At 38.2% G+C, this 22,991-nt stretch overlaps 2 protein-coding genes across 2 annotated transcripts; both read right to left on the bottom strand.

Annotated features, from left to right (window-relative positions):
• Window positions 1–3,376: 3,376 nt before the first annotated feature.
• LOC126698729 (protein NTM1-like 9) lies at window positions 3,377–8,066 on the bottom strand. The gene is made up of 7 exons (XM_050396139.1): window positions 7,770–8,066; window positions 6,928–7,247; window positions 6,054–6,338; window positions 5,802–5,927; window positions 5,205–5,543; window positions 4,922–5,092; window positions 3,377–4,713 (listed from the first exon to the last, which is right to left on the bottom strand). Exons 1-7 carry the CDS (start codon window positions 7,933–7,935, stop codon window positions 4,642–4,644), a joined length of 1,479 nt encoding a protein of 492 aa, XP_050252096.1. The 5' UTR covers window positions 7,936–8,066; the 3' UTR covers window positions 3,377–4,641.
• Window positions 8,067–21,486: 13,420 nt separating this feature from the next.
• Window positions 21,487–22,332, bottom strand: LOC126700653 (uncharacterized). Its single transcript, XM_050398863.1, has one exon. It carries the CDS (start codon window positions 22,330–22,332, stop codon window positions 21,487–21,489), a length of 846 nt encoding a protein of 281 aa, XP_050254820.1.
• Window positions 22,333–22,991: the final 659 nt, after the last annotated feature.

Here is a 22,991-nt window from a genome sequence, read left to right as displayed (position 1 = left end):
AAAAGAAGATTCACATGTAGCATGCAAAACGTGTTTAATTGACTTAGAGATGTAAAAATTAGTCAACTGACTATGGTAGAATTAAGGTTTCAAATTTTAAATAAAACAATTCTACAAGAATAAAAAATTATTTTGTGATAAATATGATTATGAAATGCATTACTTCTCATTAAATTAGTTCAAATTACAAAATAATAATAATAATGAGACCACCTTAAAAAATAATTACGTGTAATGCGCGAGTTTGCAACTAGTTAAGATAAAGTTTTGATCATTTAATGGCTTTAAAGTAGCGAAGAAAACTCATGATTTTCCTTAAACAAGTTAAAATATTAACCAAAACATTCCAAAAGACGAAGTTGGAGCCAAAATGTGCCTAGGACAAAGGTGCCAATTAGCACCTTGTCACACATACATGGATTCTAATCGGCACTTACAACCTAATTCCCGCCAAATCAGAGTTTTATCGTGTCATATTAGCTCAAAATATTCTAATGTGTTTAAAGATAAAAACAAGTTCAAAACTACTACAGCAAATTAATGGATTAAAAAAAAAAAAAAAACTATTTCTTTATTTTCCCCTTATAGATAAAACCCTCATCATCAAATTAAAGGATTATAAAAATTCCAATTTTCTGTAGCAATAAAGTTATTAGAAAATTAAGACTTTGAGAGTCGTAAGGTGTGGCAAAATTTCTAAGAGAAAATGCTTTAAGGAGATATTAGGTTGCTTATGCAACATTTACTCTTCCAAAGTCTTTAAACACATTCATATGTACACATTCAACCTACTGAATACTTCAAGAAATCACTTCAAGCAATCTACAATACAACATACGAAATGATTGATAACATGAGATGATATTCATTGTTCATATAACATATTCGGACACAACTTAACCCAAAAGTTTAAGATTATGAGTTTAGATTCAACTATATTGTATTAATCATTCACTCTTCTCATTATTATTCAATTTGAAACTTCACTCATATTTGTATATCTAACAATCTCCTCCTTACATGTGAGTTATTGCCTTTTTGTGAGCTATGAACAACAACTATTAGCTCTCTCTTGCCTATCGGCTATTTTTTTTTTTTTTGGGATAATTACACTTTACCCACCTGTGGTTTGTCTCTAATTTGATGTGCCTACCTGTTGTTTAAATTTTGACACTTTACCCACCTGTGATTCTCACTGTTACTGTGCCGTAACCCACCTCTCCCTTACCGTTACTCTAACACAGAAATATGTCAAAAACAAAAACTCAAACGGATCAAAAAGTTAGGGTTATTGAAATTTGTGGTAGTTCAGTCACTTTAACTCCTTGCAAATCCAACACCTTGAGCAGCTTGAATCTAGCATAAAATAATTTTGAAATGGACAACTTAGGTGGCAGATCTTTGACTCCAAATATAAGCAAAGAATGAAGATGAGATACATCCATGTTGGTATTATGTTTGTTAAACTTTGTTGGATTGTCCGCCTCCTACATTTTCTAGACATGCTTTCATTGCAAAATTTTCATGTCTCCTCACTCCCAAACTTGAAGCTCGCCCAAGCAACAAATGAACCCAGAATAAGAGAAAACAAATGGATCAAATACAAAAAATTAAAAATATAATTATTGCACAATGAAAAAAAACCAAAATTTTAAAAAACTCCAAAAGCCCAATTTGCAAAATTGAAATCCAAACCAACCCAAATCGCCAAATTTAACAAATTCACATAATTTTTGCTTTATAAGGTGACCATGGAACCTTCTAGGGAGCCTTGACCAGGCTATGATTAACCCCCTAAACGGCCTTGTCGAATCCAAAAGGCAAAAGTGAGTGCATGGAGCAACGCATCTCACTCTTGTACTAGAAAATATTCCGGCTGGGGGTGGATCTCTTATCGGGCATGGCCGGAAAAGCAACTTCACCGGAGGTTTTGGGGCTGAAAAGAGCGGCACGTAGGAGCGTGGCATAGGCACTTGACGTGTCTTCTTGTCCCTCAGCTGTAGAGCTCACCTTTGGCAAAACCAAGTCAAAAAGCGCAAAATTCGACCCAGATCCACTGGGTATGAACCGGTCGGAGTAGATCGTTCTCGAGGGACCCATGTGGTGGCATCTAGGATTCTTGTTTTGATCTATTTTCTGGGGATCTATTTTCTGGGTATTCATAGTTTTCCCAAGAAAATCAAGATTTTCTTTCCAAATAAAGACTAAAAAATCAAAAATCAAAACAAAATCACCTGAGGAGTTTCAATTTTTGTTGTTTGAAGTTTTCTGGGTTTTCAACTTTTCTGGGTTTCCAGTTTTTGGACATAAGGAGTTTCAATTCTTGTTGTCTAAACTTTTCTGGGTTTCTAGTTTTTGGACATGAGGAGTAGGAGATTTGAATTGATTTATTTAAACATTGTTGAGTTAGATTAGGAGTTTTAATTTTTATCTAATTTTTCTCATACGGCTTTATCATGCTTTCAGATGTATAATTAGTTTATTTGTGGTTGAGATGATAAGTTCAAATACAAGTTGAAGTTCTACGAAATTTCATAATATTTTTTACCAATAGCACATTTTGATCTTATTTTCTCTTGAATTTTTATGTGTTTTATGTTTTAGGAGGAGAGAGACATAAAAATGGTGCAAAAATACATATTTAACCTTGTTTTTAACGGAGGTGAGTAACAGAGCCTTAACGGAGGGAATCACAGGTGGGTAAAATGTCAAAATTTAAACAACGAGTAGGCACATCAAATTAGAGACAAACCACAGATGAGTAAAGTGTAATTATCCCTTTTTTTTTTTTCCCCACCAACACGTCATCTATAGGGCTTCTGTATGTCACCATGAAAGCCGTGTGTTAGCCCTGCATGTTTATCCATGGAAACCTGCCTGCACATCCATGTCCATGGAAACCTCATGTAGAAAATTTGAGAGAAAAGACTTAATATTGTACAAACAGTATCGTGTTAGTTTTAATTGTAAAACTACCACCATTGGAAGGCAACCCATTTGAAAGCGTGAATGCACTAAGAATAATAGTATCATTAACAATAAAACATTGAAATTTGACAATCAATTAAATCTTTACCTATATGAGATGCCTGTAATCATTTAAAACTACTGGATAATATAAGCCAAAAGCCCCTTACTAGAGCAACTTCAACCTCGAGGTCGTAGACCATGTCACTCATTCCCATCCTGTGTGCATTAGCCTTTTTCATTGTACAGTTCAATTCTAGCTTGACTTTCTCACTGATAACTATTTTCATGCATTCATTTTGTCTAACACTCAATAAGCATCTTAAAAACGCCCACATTCCAGCAAACAAGTTTGTGGCTTTGCACAATAAATCGACTATAACTATCCCAAAGATTAAAGAAGATAACATTAAAGAAAATCTCCTGTTGAACACTTTATTACATGTTTACAGAAAACGACAATTATCCAATACAACTGAACATAAATCACATTGTATACAGATTTAACAACAACAAAGTCTTGCTCTAATATTTTAGTTGCCAAATCCTTATACTAACTCCAAATGATTGCTTGATTCATTATATACATATAGAACTGGTTCACAGCACCAGCAGATGATGACGTACTGCACTTGTAAGGTTCACTTTGTAAGACGACCAAAGCTATCCGGTGCTCATCAACATCATACACAAGAAGGTATTTGGTATCACCAGGATATCCACTCCATGTGAGAAGAGTGTGATATCCCAGAGATGTAAAATACAAATTGCATTATACATAGAAGTGACAACTGTACTTGTTTCACTCTGTATCGGAGTTGGGGTTGCTAAAATCTTGATCAGGATCTTAAATGTCACAATTCTACAAATTTAAAATGTCAATGATTTAAACATTAATTATATTCTTTTAAGAAGGATTATTAAAATAACAACCCAAAATGTGGTTTCTTTTAGAGAAACCTTTAAACTCAACATGGAGCTAAAATAAGGAACCCAATTTGGTAGTCTTTTTTAGACTTTTTTCTGGGGGGTAGGGTGGGAGAGTGGGGGAGAGTGACAACCCAAGTTCCAATGACAATAAGTCTGTCTTGAGTTGTAAAAGTAGGCCATAGGCCGTTGATTGTAAAAGACCATGGGTCTTTGGTTTGTAAAAGACTAGAAGTCTCTTTTTCTTTTGAGTTGAAAAAGAGTGAATCACTGTGAGAAGACTTTAGGGAATGTTTGCAAATGTAAGTGCGAAAAGGAAGATGACCCATTTTCAGCAAAATTCCCAAAACTTTGGCTGAATGTTGCTCACATGAGGGATTTTACATGCGGGATTTCAGAGAATATTAATAATTCTTTGACTTTTAGCTTTGTTTTTAAAGAATATTAAACTTTCTTTTGAACTTTGTAAGAAAGACTAATATCCTTTTTAATTTAGCTGTCTTCAAAGAGTATTTAAAATTCTTCTACTCTTTCCGGGAAAGACTTTTTTTTTTTTAATAAGTACTTCCCAAGAAAGCCATAGTTTTTTTTCTTTTCTTTTTTTGCCTTGTCTTATAAGTAATATTAAGAATTAATTATCTATCTAAATCATTGACATTCTTTAATTGTAAAATTTTATGATCTTCAATCAGATCCTATGATCTGATCCAAAGACCCTCCCTCAGATCCTAGATATGATCCTGATTTTTACAACCCTGGTGAATCCTTTGGATTGATGATATCTTCAAGCCACAACATATCTTGATACTCTTGATCAAACTGTCACACATAATAACAATGCAAGGTAAGTTTTCAGAAGACCAATTTATCCGAAGACGACAACCACAAAGAAACCACATCGAATAAGTCAAAAAGTACCCACAAACGAGTATAACAAGTCTTGAGCTACAAATTAACACAACTAGAAATTTATTGGAAAAACTTGCAAGATCAATTAATAAAAGATATCTTGAGAGTTTTCACTTACCTGTGCAGAGACCATGTTTTCCTGGGTTTCACTGTCAAAAGCAAGATTATTTTGACTGCTAGACTTGTAACGAAGGCAGTCATCCGCTTGCATCTGCGAGTGTAATGGGGATAATATGTTGCAACCTAGTGGCTGTGGTGTGACAGGGAACATATTCCAGCCTGCCTCTACCTGCAAATTAGCCTGATGTTAGAAACATGAATGAATAAGATAGCTGCTTAACTAGTTAACTGTTAGAAGAGAGATGTTATTGTTTTATGCTTGAATTTAATTCCTTTCTCACCTCATCAGATGTTTTTACCACATCATTTTTTGTAACACAAGTGTTATAACCATTGTCCTCAATGGGTGGTATACTGCTAGACGTTATTCCAGCAGAATTTTCTGCTGGACTACATCGAAAACTCCAGGGATAATTGTCAACTTCACTTCCTAATTTTGGTGACACTGAAGCTGGTGCTAGCATAGACTGTGCTTCTTCAAGAGAAGCTTTAGCTGCGGCAGGAGATGAAACAGCCGGTGTAGTGGTGGTTATAGTTGATACGGAGGAAAGGTTGCAATCTAATGGCTCTGGTGGATGGGGATAGAACATTTTGGGGGCTTTCTCCAAATCCTGGTCAACCTGATGGAAGAAACATGAATAACCAAGATAAGTGTATAATTAATATCTGCACTTCTAATCCCCACAATTTAATAACAATAAAAACTACTCTATGCCTTGTAGCTCAACTAGTTGGCATCTCATACTATTTCCAACAGAGACATTTATCGTTCAAATCCCCCCTCCCCATTATAACTATCAAATTATTAATAAATAAATTAAAAAAAAAAAAAAAAAAAACCACAGATAGTGTCTAATGCTGAAACTAAGTCCTATTACCTCAGAGTTGAAGTTGTCATTTTTAAATTGAATAGGTGCTGTAGCATCAAACATCATTTCCTCCAAATAAAAATCAAATGCAGATGGGGAGAGATTATTCAAAAATTCCTCCACATTAAATTCATCCTGATAGAAGAAACATGAGTTGCAAGATATTGATTAATTTAATATACTATACTTATCAATTAGCAAAAAAGAAAAAGAAAAAAGAAGAAAAGCATAAGTGCTGATGCGGAAACTAGGTCCTATCACCTCAGAAGATGTCATTTCTGCCTCCTGTTTTTCTGCAACAGCAGCATTTTCACATTGAACAGGTGCTGTAGCATCAGACAACATTTCATCAGGAATTTTAGCATAACAAGATTGATTACTTGTTTGATGAGTTTCAGCTTGCACATCCAATGCTGGAAATACAGGAGCTAGCGATGATTTAGACTTCGTTTCTTCAATACAAGATGAGGTATCAAGTGAAGCAGCAGGTCCACCATTGGTACTCTTTTCTCGATTATCAAATAAACGACAAAGGACAAAGGCCTTCTGCATAATGTTAAGCACCCAAGTGAATTTGGGCGGACATAACATCATTGCCTAATATATACTACAAATTGAATTACCACAAAAAAATGCAAATAACAATACGTAAATATGTATCAGAAATGACAAAACAAACAAATTCTCCATTCATAAATGTGAGTACTGTTCAACCCAAAAAGAAACCATCAAACTACTTTTGGTTAAAAAAAAAAACACTCACACCCTGTCTTCTACGAGTCTCCTCCTCTCCTCAATGGGGGATATCATGAGCTAAAACCACTAATCCTTGCAACAGTATCTACATGTAGAATTTCAGTATCTATCCCTTGATGGATTACGAATATCTTCTTTAATGAATCTAAAATATTAAAAATAAAAAATAAAAGAGAGATCATTAATCCAGCAAGAATGTTAACCCCTCACTAAGAATTAACAAAAATTAGCAGTTTCCACAATCCTAGCTAATTGAATCAATCCTCTTTTAAAGTTACCTCCAACGATTTATCAACCCACACACACTTAGTGCAGTAATCAATAAAAAATCTCAGGTCAATATAACATCAATCAAACAAATTGAATAGCAAAAGTCAACCTGACCGGGGTGCTTTCCATCAAAGTCCTTCTGGGTTGTGCTGTACTCATGCATTACCCACTTAGTCCCTATTCCCTTCTCTTTTCCCTTAGTAGTCCCTATATGGAAGACCAGAGTCTTCTTCATTCCAATCAAGCTCTCTCCAGACTTGATTTCCCTATCTGTACCAGTTGATTTCCAGAACCCAGCCTTGGTTTTCCTGTTCACCCTTTCTTGTTTCTGATCCCTTTTTCTCTTTTTTGGATTATCTTCCTGATGCTTCAGGCTCTGTTCAGTGAAGAAGAACCACTCTTGATCCTCCGTATCAATTCCACTTTTCACTACAGTCCAAGAAACCAGACTTTAGCACAAAATTTTGACACCCAAAATGGGAAAAATCATATGACCATGTACATTATATAATTGCTCAACTATGAGATAATTATATGGGCATATCATGCAAATCTTATGTAATCTAGTAAGTACACTACTAGAAAAGACCAAGAAGTCACAAACACACACACACAAGTGGTTTAAAGAAGAAAAACAGCCATACTAGAGCAGAGGAGCATAGCCCAAGAAAGCATGAGTCTTTATACAAAAGAAAACGGTAACTAGAAACAACATGAACCAGACAGCACCAATACCCGAAAACAGATAATGTACACATGATCTCTGCAACTATTTCTTAAGATCAATTAATTAATGTAACACACCTGCCCACAAAACAAGCAACAATCTACAACAATCAACAAGCTAGCTAATACAATGTGAAACACTTTCGTACCTTTTCACAAAAAAGCATTAAATTTTCCAAGAAATGAAGGTGGGGGTGTGTGATAATAGAAAAACAAGAAGATTACTTGGTAAATCCCAGGGCTCATCTTTATAGAACTCAATTTCGGGAATAAACCAAGTGTCTTTATCATTCCCTGTGATCTTCTTCTTCAGGTAGAGTTCGATGACCTCCTTGTCCTTCGGACTAAATCTGACCCCACGTGGCAAATGATCCAAACTAAGCTTTTCCATTACTGAGAAACCTAGGAATAAGTTTTACTGAGAAACCCAGAAAGAGCTTTACTGAGAAACTACCTAAGAGAGAAAGATGTTACAGAAAATCAAGAGCAGTGGAAGAAGGTAGTTGGTCTTTGGCTTCTTGTCTTCTTGTCTTTATATACTACTCGTCAGTAAAGCCATTTTCAACTATCTTCACTAACAAGTCTGGTACAGTAACAAGTCAAAATATAATTTTGGACTTTATTTATTGATTTAAGCATGAGATTCTAGTTCTAGATTCTTCTTTTCATGTATTCTTTGTTTTAATTTAAATAACAATAATAAATCACCTATTATTATAAATTAGTGTGGATAATATGATTTACATTTAGTCTATAGTATGGATACTTTTTTTTTTTTTAAGAAGAATATCAATTTTATGGATACTTGTTTTTTTTTTTTTTTTTTGAAAGATATTATGGAGACTAGTTGGTAAATGTGTAATATAAGAAAAAGTTTAACATAATATGATTTTTTTTTCTCTTTTTTTTGTCTAAATATAAAATTTGATAATAATGGTAATTATTAATAAGTATTTATACATGGAGCTATATATCTAGTTTACCATTTAAAGAAAATATAACGTGTCAAAATTCTAATGGAGTCCCTAAAAAAAGTATAATAGAGAGTTTAATTATAGAATATAATTTAAATTCAATTAAAAGATATAGGATAAATTTGTGAAGTGTAAAATCACGAGACTAAAAAACCTTAAAACCTTACAATCGAGCTATAGGTTATATAATTGCTATTTATAATCAAGTTAAGATACTAATTAGTATTTTTATATAAGTAGAGTTTGAATATTAGATCTTTTTTTTTTACTTATTAAGTTAACTTAAACACACTTCTGATTTTATATATATTATAGATAAATTATAGATTTGATTTTTTTTTTTTTTTTTTTTTTTTTTGGTATTTTAATGATCAAAACACCACAATTTATAAGATTTGGGTGATAAAATTTATTATCTATTTTTTTTTTTTTCAATTTATGTGTCGGCTTGTTCCAAGTTGTTGCTAGCTAGCAAAAGTCCGGGCCCTCCACCAGTCCACATGCCGCTTTTTAGTACCGCGCGCTTTTCCACATGCATACGGTTTTTTTGGTAGATCTATTACACTTCCTTTTGAAATTAAAAAAGTAATTTTTAACGTATTATCGTTCACAGTTAGCCCCGACGACTTTACACATATAAGTTTTTGTGAAGTGAAGAAGATAGGAAAGATCGAAATTCAAGCCTTTTGAATGGGGTTTCATCCACGTGTATATTTGTAGGTGGTAGTTTTTTTCCCTAAGTTATTTTGTTTATTTTATGAAAATATAATTATACATTAAAGAGAATTATAAAGCTTTATAAATAAAATAGTAAATTTCGTAAATAAGCTCATTTAAATGACATAGTCTGTGGGGATTATTATTCTTAAAGTGCTATAAAAAAATAATAACGATTTCAAAAGGTGCATTTTAAAAATGTAATTTTTTTTTAAAATGTAGCTAAGCATTGATAAAATTTGTGAAAAGTGTTATCATTGTGAAAAATTATGGTTTTTGACTCCATGAGATGCAATTTGAAAACTCGTTGGGTTTTTATTTTTTTATTTGTTAAATACAAAGCCAAACGTCAATCCTTTAAAGTTGCTAATTTCCCCCATAAAGGGCCAGATAGTGAGTTTGAAGTAATTTATTTTTTCTTTTGTATAATTTGTTAAAACCAAACTTTTTAAAGTTATATTTGTATTTTTTTTATCAACTTTTAGCAAGTAAATAAATAAATTTTCAGTAAAAAAAAAAAAAAAAAAAAAAAAAAAACTATTCTAAACACACTTTTAGTCAAATTCTAGCTTATTTTTACCTTACCAAAATAAGTTAGATCGTCACTAAAAAGGGTAATATTAGATTTTTTTTTTTAATCCAATAATTAAGAATATGTTTAGTAAAACTAAAAATAGATAAGCTATTGTGGGGGGTAAAAGACCAGGAGATCCATGTCAATGTCCACATTGGGCCAAGGGCCCAGTCCAAGGAAAAACCCCTCCTCGGCCATGGGAAGAACCCTCCTCGGCATGGATGTAGCCGAGAACAAGGGGGGGGGGGGGGGCAACTTGCCACTGGTAATGACACTCCAAATCATTCCATGGAATATGAAAGGTATTAAAGTAGAAAAAGACAACGGAGAAAATGGAAATGTTAGAGGGAAAAACTGCCATGATTTCATTTAGTGCCTTGTGCCTGACATAACCATGTTTTTCTGCCTTTACAACCACTCCCAACAACTGGAGGGAAGGGCAGATGGGACAAGTACCTACTCTAGGAACCCCATTCAGGAAGAAGGAAACTACTATAAAAAGGGAGTGGAGGGAGACAGAAGAGGGGGTTGAGACCCCCCAACACACTAGAGGCACCAGAAAAAGCTCATCAGACCATGCCGAGGACCAATCCTCTTTGGGAAACTTAGTCCATCTTAGCTTGATTGTGAAGAACACCATGCTAACCGTTGTCTATACACTAAAACCTAGCTTTTTAGGCCACTCTTTACAAATTCATTGTATCAGGCTCACTGGTCTAAGGTCCCATGCATCTTGGGCCTAGGCTGAAAAACGTGACCCTACAATTGGCACCGTCTGTGGCAAGAGCTTGTGCGTTAGCGAATGCAATGGTTAATCACGGTGGGATCAAGCTCCTACCAGTAGGAGTCCCTCAAGAAGACCATCTTGGCGGTGATACAAGCTACACGAAAACCTCCCCATTATTTTCAAGAACACACTGTCATTGTCGTGACTCAGCTTCCACTCAAGTCTACACTTCGAAGCGTTGATTACGCAGGAAGGATTGCTAAACAGAGCGCGGTTCTAGGGTCTTTTGACGTCAGATGTGTGCCTCGTGCACTTGTCAAGGGGCTAATTCTCGCAAGCCTAGTAGTCCGATTCGCTAAATTCCCTTTGGAGAAAGAAGCCGAGGGCCAAACCAGAATATTTTGAAACAGTTAAACAGAACCTTAGCTATGTCGGGTCCCCGGACCTTCGGCTTTGAGAAAATTAACGCGCATTGACAACTTTCTAAAAACCTAAGTACTAGACAGAACCAAGGTCTTGCATGGTTCTCGGACTCAAACCTATGGGGAAACTAGCTACTCCAAGAAGAACCTAAGTACTAGATAGAATTAAGGTCTTACATGGTCTTCGGACTCAAACCTATGGGGAAACTAGTTACTCCAAAAAAATCTAAGTACTAGACAGAATCAAGGTCTTGCATGGTCTTCGAACTCAAACTTATGGGGAAACTAGTTACTCCAAGAAAATCAAAGTACTAGACAGAACCAAGGTCTTACATGGATCTCGGACTCAAACCTATGGGGAAACTAGCTACTCCAAGAAAATCTAAGTACTAGACAGAACCAAGGTCTTGCATGATCTTCGAACTCAAACTTATGGGGAAACTAGCCACTCCAAGAAAATCTAAGTACTAGAAAGAAACAAGGTCTTGCATGATCCTTGAACTAAAACCTATGGAGAAACTAACTACTCCAAGAAGAACCTAAGTACTAGACAGAACCAAGGTCTTGCATGGTCCTCGGATTCAAACCTATGGGGAAACTAGCTACTCCAAGAAGAACCTAAGTACTAGACAAAACCAAGGTCTTGCATGGTCCTCGGACTCAAACCTATGGGGAAACTAGCTACTCCAAAAAGAACCTAAGTACTAGACAGAACCAAGGTCTTGCATGGTCCTCGGACTCAAACCTATGGGGAAACTAGTTACTCCAAGAAGGCCCAAGTGCTAGACAGAACCAAGGTCTTGCATGGTCCTCGAACTCAAACCTATGGGGGAAACTAATTACTTCGAAGAAGAGTCTAAATGCTAGATAGAACAAAGGCTTTGCATGGTCCTTGGACCTCCTGCTTTATGGAAACCCACACACGCTGGCACCTTCTTAAGCGTTTAAGCTGAATTCAATCATGCCTCGGTCCTCAGACCAGATGCCTAATGCAAGTTGAAGCTATAAAAATCATCGTAAACATGGAAAGGAACCTTAGTACCTGGTGATCCCCTCGGACTGTTCACTTTAGGTTACGCGTCCTCGGGCGGTCACACTATTCGCAATGAAGAACATGTGGTTGTTTCCTTGGTTAATCTTATATGGTTAACTTACTTAAGGTTGGCAATGGTGTGCCTGTTAGTTTTGATAGGTTCAAGATTACAACTCTTTACCATCAACGGCATCAGTTCTAAGTACTATTGAAAAGAAAAGATACCAGCACACCCATTCATAAAATAATTGTTGTAGAAAAGATAAGGTACGCAAAATAAAATAAAATCATCTTTTTATTAGATAAAGAAGAGATACGGTGTACATGAAAGGGCTTAGACAAGCCAATATTGGAAGCTAACTAAAAAAAAAATAAAATAAAATCCACGGGAACGATAAATCCTCAATCTTGCTCCAGCAGCAATCGAGCAAGTATGGATGGCACCAACGGTGGAAGAGAAGAAGAAGCAAAGGCGACTAATCCTCGACCTTGCTTCAGCAACAATCGAGCAAGTATGGACGGCACCGGCGGTGGAAGAGAAGAAGAAGCAAGAACACCAAATCCCCATACTTGCTCTAGTAGCAATCGAGCAAGTATGGATGGTACCAGCGATGGGAAATCCAAACCCGCACACGCATGACACATGGCGTTTGATGAAAGTCCAAATTTTGTCGCACCAAAAATTTGATGCGACCTGCACCTGCTTAGGATTTTGGCTAAAGGAAGAGAGACTTCTTTCTTGTCCAGTCGAGGGGGAGAAATATCTTTGGCCTCTGTCTCCCTTGCCCTGACTGGGTCATCCTGAATCTCAGAGACACTTGAGGCTTCTAAATAGGGTTTGGTTCCTTCACCCTCACCCTATCCTTGACCATTTCACTCCTTAAATCTCAATCACTATCATAGTGGGGACGTTGAGAACATTTGGAGAGTTAGAAGCCTGAAAAACTCAAGGGTCTGTGAATAAAGGAGAATAATCTCCCCCCCCATGTGTCTTATATAGGGGGCAAACCTGGTGGCAATCAATTCGCCCAAATCTCCAAGAAGGAATTACAAGCGAGATAAATCTCACTCAATTTCTAAAGCAGTCTTCAGCCGTTGGATTTGCGTCACCTCGTGAAGAGACCTTAATGAAAGCGCGCCTCGTGCACCGAAACGGCAGGAACGCAGCTTGGATAAACTAAAAGAATGTCTCACAGCCAGGAACGTGTCTCAGGCAAGCGAAGAGGCTCTGGCATTAATGAAGGACAAGATTTGGCAAGCCATGACAGAGGCCCGATGTCACCAAAACCCTAATTTCCGTCCGAGGAGCCAGACAGCAGGATTTTTAGGGGCTATTGTGGGGGGGGGGGGGTAAAAGACCAGGAGGTCCATGTCAATGTCCACATTGGGCCAAGGGCCCAGTCCAAGGAAAAACCTCTCCTCGGCCATGGGAAGAACCTTCCTCGGCATGGATGTAGCTGAGGACAAGGGGGGGGGGGGGGAACTTGCCACTGGTAATGACACTCCAGATCATTCTACGGAACAGGAAAGGTACTAAAGCAGAAAAGGACAACGGAGAAAATGGAAATGTCAGAGGGAAAAGTTGCCATGATTTCATTCAGTGTTTTGTGCCTGACATAGCCATACTTTTCTGCCTTTACAACCACTTCCAACAACTGGAGGGGAGGGCGGATGAGACAAGTACCTACCTTAGGAACCCTATTCAGGAGGAATGAAACTACTATAAAAAGGGAGTGGAGAGAGATAGAAGAGGGGGTTGAGACCCCCCAACACACCAAAGGCACCAGAAAAAGCTCCTCGGACCGTATCGAGGACCAATCCTCTCTGAGAAACTCAGTCCATCTCAACTTGATCATGAAGAACACCGTGCTAACCGTTGTCCATACACTAAAACCTAACTCTTTGGCCTACTCTCTACAAATTCATTGTACCGGGCTTACTGGTCTAAGGTCCCATGCATCTTGGGTCTGGGTTGAAAAACATGACCCTACAGCTATTATGTAAGTATCTTTTTGCTTAACGGGTAATGTTTCTGATGATTGAATAAAAGATTTGAGATTTAATTCCTACTTATACCAAAATCTGATTGGCATTTTGGTTTAATGATAAAGAACACAATCATCATAAATGGACGCCAATTATTGAAACTCTATCTTAAAAAAAAAAATATTTTTGCTAAAATAATTAAGTTAGCCTTGGGAATAATCTTTGAAAGCTAGTACTATGTAGTATCATGTTCAAAAACTAAAAGAGGACATTTTCAAAATTTGAGGACATTGCGGCTGTTTGGTAGTATAATTAGGACAACAGTTTTCAGTGTTTAAACAACATTACACATATTTTCATACATCTTTTCATCCACACGTATTTTCAAAAAATCCAAACAACATTACTAAAACAATATTACCAAACACCCAATAAATTCTTCTGCTTCATGTTTCAAAATGAACTTTTTTTTATTAAAATCCCAAAGAAAAAAAAAACCATAATAAGTGCTGCCCTTAATCCATTCTCTTTTTTTTCTTTTTTTTTTCTTTTTTTCTCTCCAAAAATTTTGTCAGTACTTTGACTACTCTGTACACCATTTCTTTTTCTTCGCTTGCATTCAAAGTACTAGGGTCAGTGTGGGACCCAAAGTTTGTGTGTAGCGCAGCTACAATTCATAATATAAGATAAGAATCTATGTCATAACTCATATATAACTTAGTTATTAAAATATCTTCAGCAAAAAAAAGTTATTGGAATATATGTATCCGTACGGATTGAGAGGAAGTGGAATCTTTGCCGTCAATCTAAAAATGAATGGATGAGATATTGATAAGAAGAACCTTCTGGAATTCATGACTTCTTTTTTTAGATAATTATAATGTGCATAAAGCTAAACCTGCATCTTGTACAATTTTCACCCATAAACATACAAACACTTTATGTATGTATGAGAAGGTGTTAATTTAGGTATAACGCTCTTACCTTTTGGAATTTATGACATAAATGCACTTAGTACAAGTAATTTTATAACCGTAATTTTTACCAATATTTTATATGATAGATTGTAATTAGTTATTTATCACATTCACATTAACTTCTTCTTTTTTCTTTCTGCTTATGGTTATAGCCAGAATCATGACATAAAAATATGTAATTTTATATATATATATATATATATATTTTTTTTTTTTTACTTTGCACCAATTTTTTTTTTTTTTTTTAATTTTTCTGGGATTTTGCACCATACACATACACTAGTGGAATATATGAGAAATTGATGAGATGCTTTGGAATTCTTGGATGATTGAATACAGTAGTGGAATGGATTATTACATCAATGAGAATGTTCTGGAATTCATAACATAATTGCACCATACATATTACATACACACTAGTGTAATAGATGGGAAATTGATGAGAAGGTTCTGGAATTCTTGGAGAATTGAATTGTAGTCTAGTGCAATGAATGAGAAGTTGATGAGAATCTTTTGGAATTCTTTAACTTTTAGTTTCACTCAAGCACTAGTGGAGTAAAATTTGGCGAGAAGCTTCTGGATTTCCTTAACTTTTAATTGCAACCAAACACCAGTGGAGTAAAATTTGATGAGAAGCTTCTGGAATTCTTGGATAATTGTAACATTCACTTAATAATATCCTTTGTCTCTGTTTTAAAACATGTTAATTAATTTGACCACATGTTAATTAATTTAAATAAATAAATAAAAATGATTATTATCAACTTTTATTGAAATATTGATGACATTAAAAAATAAGATCTACTCATTACAAATAGAATTTTAAAATTTTCATAGTAGAAATATTCTAAAAACTCAAGAGGATTTTATTTTTAATAAAAAAAAAAAAATCACCCTCCTGACGGTCTTTGCCAGTAGTGCCATCCTCCCCCCTGGCTATATGAGCGGGTTGTCCCTCGCTGCTGTGTTCTGTTAGGCTATGGATTACAGGAACAAATGTAGTTGAATGAGACAGCCCACGACCTTTCTTCCGTTTCTCAATATCAACTCCCGATTCTCGCTCCATTTATATCTATATTGATATAAACAAGTATTTTGTTTCGCTCGTACGTTCAATTTAATCACTTCGTAACCTTTACTTGATCACTGGATGACTTTACCTTTGCTTTCAATCTGTCTTGTGTCACGTAAGCAAAACTCACTTGTTGGCTTACACAACTAGGCGTTAGGAGCGTAGAAGCGAGAGTGGGGTAAAACGAGAGTAATATACTTTACACGAGAGGTCAAGAGGCGGTGCCCGTATGGTTACCACCTAAAGCCCTTTTCGCTAAGTCCAAAAGCTTCCGTCAAAGCGAAAGATCTAATCCAACAGAAATCTCCCGCATATTGAGTGCAGCTGATATGCGGCTACGACTAGGCGATCATATCATGCCATAAAACCTTTTTATATGTATAGAGAGATCCCCTAGATATACAGATAGAATAGATGTTCATGGATAGATAGACAAATATTTACTGCTCCTATCAACTTGGGGCTATTCAATAATAATAATAATAATAATATATAACTTAGGTCAAAAGGTAAGGATTGAAAAGTTGAAGATTAATTATTTGTTGATAAAGGAAGACCCCACCTCAACTATGGTTCACAGAATGTTTGAAATTGATTTGCTAAAGTCTCGTAAGAAATAGTAGATTTCCATTATTTTATTTTTTTTTGGTGAAAAGGATAATATATTAGAAACTACGAAACAAGAACAACAGGTTCAACAGGGCAAGCCCTGTTACGATACAGCCCTACAAAATCAGAAAACAAAATAGAATCAATTGTGGGCGGGGGGGTTACAAAACGAGTACAAACAGAGGGGGAATTAGCTCCTATCCTAGCTAATGCATCGGCGCAGCAGTTGGCCTCCCTATAGCAATGAGACACCTTAGCTTGAGGCATCCGCAGCAGCATCTCCCTGCAATCATCAACAAGACCAGAGAGGTCCCCGTTGTAGAACAATTGCTTGAAACCAAAGAAATTGCTGCTGATGCATCAAGCTCAACTTCTACCGCTTGTAAATGCATCTCCATACACAAAGATAAACCCTCCCTAAGCGCCCATAGCTCTGTTGCTATACTGGAAGAGACAATAATGGACTTGGCAAACCCCATAATCCATTGTCCATCACTTCCCCTAATAAGACCACCACATCCTGCAAGCCCATTGTCAGCGGAAAAGGACCCATCAGTATTCAATTTAACCCAGCCCAGGGTTGGCCGAATCCATTTCACCTCCTTAGTTATCATGGTTCTATCTTTCTTTGGGTTAGCCACACAATAAACAAACTCCCTAGTTTGGTTCTCAACCTGCAATAACAGACCCGGGTTAGCTGCCATCTGCTTGAACGTTTTTCGGTTACGTTGAAGCCAGATATTCCAAATACCAAATAAGAAGAAAAGCCCCCAGGGGTAATCTCTATCTTCTGCATGAATAGTGCAGACTGCATTGTCACGAATCCATGTTACCAGGTCAACTGAGAAAGAAAGCCGAAGCGGAGAGGGGTAGAGGGCTTCGTTCCAAAAATTTTGGGCAGTGGGACACTCTCTTAGCACGTGAAGAATGTCCTCATCACCCTCTAAACAGAATTCTCACCCTCCCAGTCCCTCAATTCCTCTATGAGTGAGGACACTTTTGACTGGCAGGCTATAATGCAAGCATTTCCAAAGGAAAATCTGGATTTTGGGCGGCGTGGGGAGTTTCCAAATCCATTTCCCATGAAAGTCAGGGGTGTGAAGGTCCAAACCCGTGGCAAGCATGTAAGCATTCTTAGTATCAAATTCTCCATTCGTGCTTGAAATCCAGCACTTATGATCCCTTCTTTCTGCCACTCTTCTTAAAGGGGTGGCCAAAATAGCTTGCCGAACCAGATCATTGAAATCATAGGAAAGAATACTAAGGTTCCACCTCCCATTAAAAATAACATCCTTGACAAGAATATTTTCCTCTCCCCTTTGTAAGGGACCTTCCACCAAAGATCGGACAGTGCCCATACTCAGCCATTTATCGTGCTAAAAGCTCAAAGTACTGCTGCTTCCAATAACCCATTTCGATCCTTTCTCACAAATAGTCGCACCCTTTCTCACTGCACTCCAAATTCTGGATTTCGCTCCTTTGCTAATACCGGGCCTCTGTTGATATTTCTTTTTTAAGACCTCTGCCCATTTGGCATCACCAGCATTATCCATCCTCCAACAAAGTTTGACAGTCATGACTAAATTTCTTCCTTTGGCTTCATGGATACCGAGTCCCCCTTTAGATTTTGGCTTGGTGACAGTCATCCAATTGACCATGTGCATTCGCTTGGCTTCTTCAGTCGAACCCCATAGGAAGTTTCTATTAATCCTATCAACCCCGTTCAGCACTCTGCTTGGCAACATACACCCTTGCATTACATAGGAGGGAATGGCTGCAATAACCGATTGGGATAAAACAACCCGACCAGCCATAGAGAGCAGCTTAGACTTCCAACCCAATAGCTTATTCTGAATCCGATCAAGAACAAAGTTAAAATCTTGAGAAGTCGACCCAGGCAATTTTAGAGGAAAACCTAGGTACTTCCCGAGATTAGGGGTGGAATTCATGCCCAAGATCTCACACATCTCTTCCCGGAAGTTAGGATCAACATTGGGGGAAAAGTAAACCTTAGACTTTTGAAGGCTCACTTTTTGACCCGAAAGCTCACAAAAGGAGTCCAGAGTATCTCTCACATTACAACAATTTTTCCTATCAGCTTTGGCAAACAAAACCAGATCGTCCGCAAAGAACAGGTGAGAGAAGGATGGGTCATTTCTAGAGGCTTTCATCGGATCCCACAGATTAGCCTCACACTTCTCACTGATTAGGACTCCCAACATCTCCATACACATTATGAACAAGTAGGGAGACAATGGATCACCTTGGCAGATCCCCCTAGAAGGCAAAAAGGAGTCAAGCTTGCCCCCATTGAAAAGAACAGAGATGGAGGTAGACGATATACAACTCATGATTAACTTGACAAGATTCGAGGGAAAATTGTAGAGATTCAAAATGTCCCTAATAAAATGCCACTCCAATCTATCATAAGCTTTCTCAAGATCAATCTTCAAAGCCATATAGCCCACTTTCCCTTTCTTGGAGCTCATGGTGTGAATGAGCTCTTGGGCAATAATCATGTTATCAAGCCCCATTCTACCAGGAACAAAGGCAGTTTGGAGGGGAGAGATGAGGCTTGGGAGCAGGGTCTTTAATCTCATCACAATGATTTTAGTGACGACCTTATAGATGGTATTACACAAACTAATGGGCCTAAAGGCTCCAAGGCAGTCCGCTCCTTGATACTTCGGTATAAGAGTAATGAGAGTTTCGTTAAGGTGGGGAGGCATAGTACCAGTCTGGAAAATCCTACTAACTTCATCAAAGAAAGCCCTGCTCACTTTATGCCAAAAGGACTGGAAAAACCCTGCATGGAGTCCGTCAGGTCCCGAAGCTTTAAGAGGTTTAAGGCTAAATAACCCTTCTTTAACTTCCAAAAAAGTCAAATCAGTTTTAAGCCGATTCCTATCTTCCATAGAAAGGTGGCAGGTCCAAAACGGAAATTCCCAAACCTTTCTGGGAGAGCTCACAGCACTAGTTTGGAACAAATTGATAAAACCCTCTCGGACCAGCACAGCCACATCAGCTTCATTATGCACCCAATTTCCTTGACCATCTAATAAGAAAGTGATTCTATTTCTCTTCCTCCTCACCAAAGTGGAGGACTGGAAAAACTTGGTGTTTCTATCACCTTGAATTAACCAGCTATACCGAGACTTTACTGACCAGAATTCTTCCTTTTGGGCTAGGATCTCAAAATACTCCTTCCGAAGTTGGTTTTCCAAATTCAACAAAAAATCATTGGGGCCATTGGCAATATTATTCTGAATGCCCCTTAGCCGGGCCTCCACTCTATTCTTCCTGTGGAAAATATTACCAAAAATTTCCGTATTCCAAATCTTCACATTATCAGTAAAACTATCAACATTGGCTTTAAAAGCCCTATCAATAACCCAAGAGTCGTCAACCACCTTAGGGAAAAGGGGATGAGACATCCAGACCGGTTGGAACCGAAAGGGCCTGGGGAACATGGAGGATGGGGAATTATCCAAAGACAGCAGGACAAGACAATGATCAGAATGAATGCGGGCCAAATGGTGTATAGCAGCCTCAGGGTAAATTTCTCGCCAATCAATGTTAGCAAAACCTCTATCCAATCTCTCCTGGATATAATGGCTCGTTTCCCTTTTATTAACCCAAGTGAATCTAGGACCATGAAATCCAAGATCAACAGTACCACAAGAGTCAAGACACTCCTTGAAAGACAACACACGGCTAGGGATTAAGGGGTTGCCTCCAAGTTTATCTTGACAGGACAGCATTTCATTAAAATCCCCCAGCATGAGCCAGGGCAAGCTATGGAGGGGAGCAACAGCAGATAAATTATTCCATAATAATTTTCTTTCAGCTAATATAGGGCTAGCATAAATAGAGGAAAGGACCCAGTGAGTGTTAGATGCACGTACCTTAACCACTACGTGGATTTCCTGCTCAGTTTTAGCTAGTTGGGTAATCTCCACCACATCCGAATTCCACAGGAGCCAAATACCTCCAAAATAACCAATAGTATCAGAATGAATCGCTCCATCAAATGGGAGCCTATCAGTTATGTCCTTAGCCCTATCACCACCCATCCTAGTTTCCGTTATAATCACAATGGAAGGAGAATGAGTGTTAATAAGACTAGTCAACGCCAAGTGAAAATGAGGGTTCAAAGCCCCCCTCCAATTCCAAAGAAGAATATTCATTGAGACAGAGGATATTGGGGACGAGATTGAATCAAGAACGATCTGTGTATCTAACACACTCAGAAGTTTCCATCCCATCTCTCTCAACATCTTCCTGGACAAGTTGTCCCCTTCTGCCATAATTATCAGATGCTGTAGGAACCCCAGCTGCATCTCCCTAGAGCTGATCAGTAAGCTGAAATGCTTGGTCGTTGGGCACATTCGAATCAGAGTTTTTGATACCTCGTTTCCCCATCACCTCACACTTGTTGTTTTGGACGTCCACATTTTCTTTTCCACTACTAGCTCCTCTCGGTCTACGTCTTTCAAGCTTTGCTCCAGCAAAAGCGGCGACAGTGCTCTCTAGCCGAATACTCTTGCTTCCGCTCTTGTTGGCTTGTCCGACGGGAATATCCACCAAGGGTTGGGCCACTCCATCCAGGCCGGATCTGTTAGTGGAAGATACCCAATCTTTCTGCTCAGAGGCGTTAAAGGAAAGATGTGACTCTAGACCTTCATCTCCTCTGGGTCGAACCATCCCCAAATCATGGTGGGGCTTGCTCTGATCTGAGCTAGCATTCTTGTTGAGAGCGGCAGAATTTTTCCTTGTCTCAGGATGGCCCACTGAAACTTGCGATCTGCTTCCATGTAGACTCACGGATCCTTTTGCTTTCGCACTGCCCTTTCATGATTTTTGGCCACTCTCAGTCAGTGTGTTTGAACCCAAGTCAAGTTGCCCACTGCACTGGTTCGATGCCGCAAAAATCGTCGCACTACCACCGGGATAGCTAACAGGAGAGGCTTGGTTACGAGCTGGACTGCCAAACTGAAAAGAAAAAGGAACGGGCATCCCCTTACCCGAGACTTTACCCTCAGTTTTGTCTGCAGTGTCTACTGAGTGGTCTTTTCTCCCTTTCCTTCCTTTCCCATCCGTAGACCCCGAAGCCCCAGCCAAATCACTTCGAGAGTCAGGGCGTGGCGCTCGAGAGGTATGGGTCTCAAGATTACCTGAAGATTTAGAACCATGCACTGGAGCGAGTTTTTGGTGATTGTCACGTGACCCTGGCGACCTGGTCCAAGGTTTTTTACGCTGGACTAACATCCACGGTCCAAAATTTTGAATATCAGAACCTTTGCCACTATCCACGTCGTGGGCCCCATCTCGTTCATTACCAACTAAATCGTCCGCTGTTGACGTAGCCTCAGTTGTAGTTTGAGGAATGAATGGCTCAGCCCTAACCGTGTACGGGCATCCTTCCTGCCGATGCCTAACTCGCCCACAAGAAAAGCAAAGGGTATTGATGCCCTCATATTGGATTTCCTGAACCCAGCCTTCAAGCAGGATTTTTTGCACCAGAGGCTTGTTCAGATCCACCTGGACACAAATACAGGCATATCGACCTCGCACCTTCGTTGTTGTGTTTGAGTCTATCCTGAGGACTGGACCAATGGTGTTACCCACCTCTCTAAGAACACTCAACTCATAGTATTCGATAGGCAATTCGGGGAGTCTAATCCAAACCGCAACCATATTACACACCGCATTTGCAGGCCTGAAGTTGGGCTCCCACACTCTAATAGTCAAGAAATGCTCTCCAACGAACTAGGTTCCGCCTTTGATTACATTATTATAGTCTTCCACAAGACCAAACCTTATGAGGAAAAAGTCTTTCCCCAAATCAACACAATCAAGCCTACCCGCCAGCTTCCACAAATTCATCACCTTAGCCTGTAAGTAATGAAATCCCACAGATCTGCCAAAAACCTTGACAATAAGTGCGTGTGCCCATTTGGCACGAATGTGTTTCCTAGTATCACTAGACAGATTGACCGCGAGCAAACCTTTGTTAACATCCTCAACATCCATGTTTGGTTGTGCATCCCCTTCCTCTGCTGAAAGGAGGTTAAAAGCCTGTGCAAAGGCTCCAGGAATCTCCCCCACGAGCTTATCTCTATAAGACGACGGGGCCCCAAAGGCCGGCGACCCCTCTGACTCTTTAATCTTCTTCGTACTACGCTTGAGCTCAGCATCTTCTTCTCTGGATCTTTCTCGTTCAGAGAACTCACAGTCCATCCTTGCTGTAATCACGAATAATTTCCATTATTTTGTACATATATTTTTTGGCAGAGTATTGTAACATTTTAATAAATTATTAAATAATGAGTTAAGAAACTAAACGAGAACAATGT

The sequence above is a fragment of the Quercus robur genome, chromosome 9 (genome assembly GCF_932294415.1).
Source record: "Quercus robur chromosome 9, dhQueRobu3.1, whole genome shotgun sequence".
In the NCBI taxonomy this organism is placed as follows: Eukaryota; Viridiplantae; Streptophyta; class Magnoliopsida; order Fagales; family Fagaceae; genus Quercus; species Quercus robur.
This window is presented reverse-complemented; position numbering and strand designations above follow the sequence as displayed.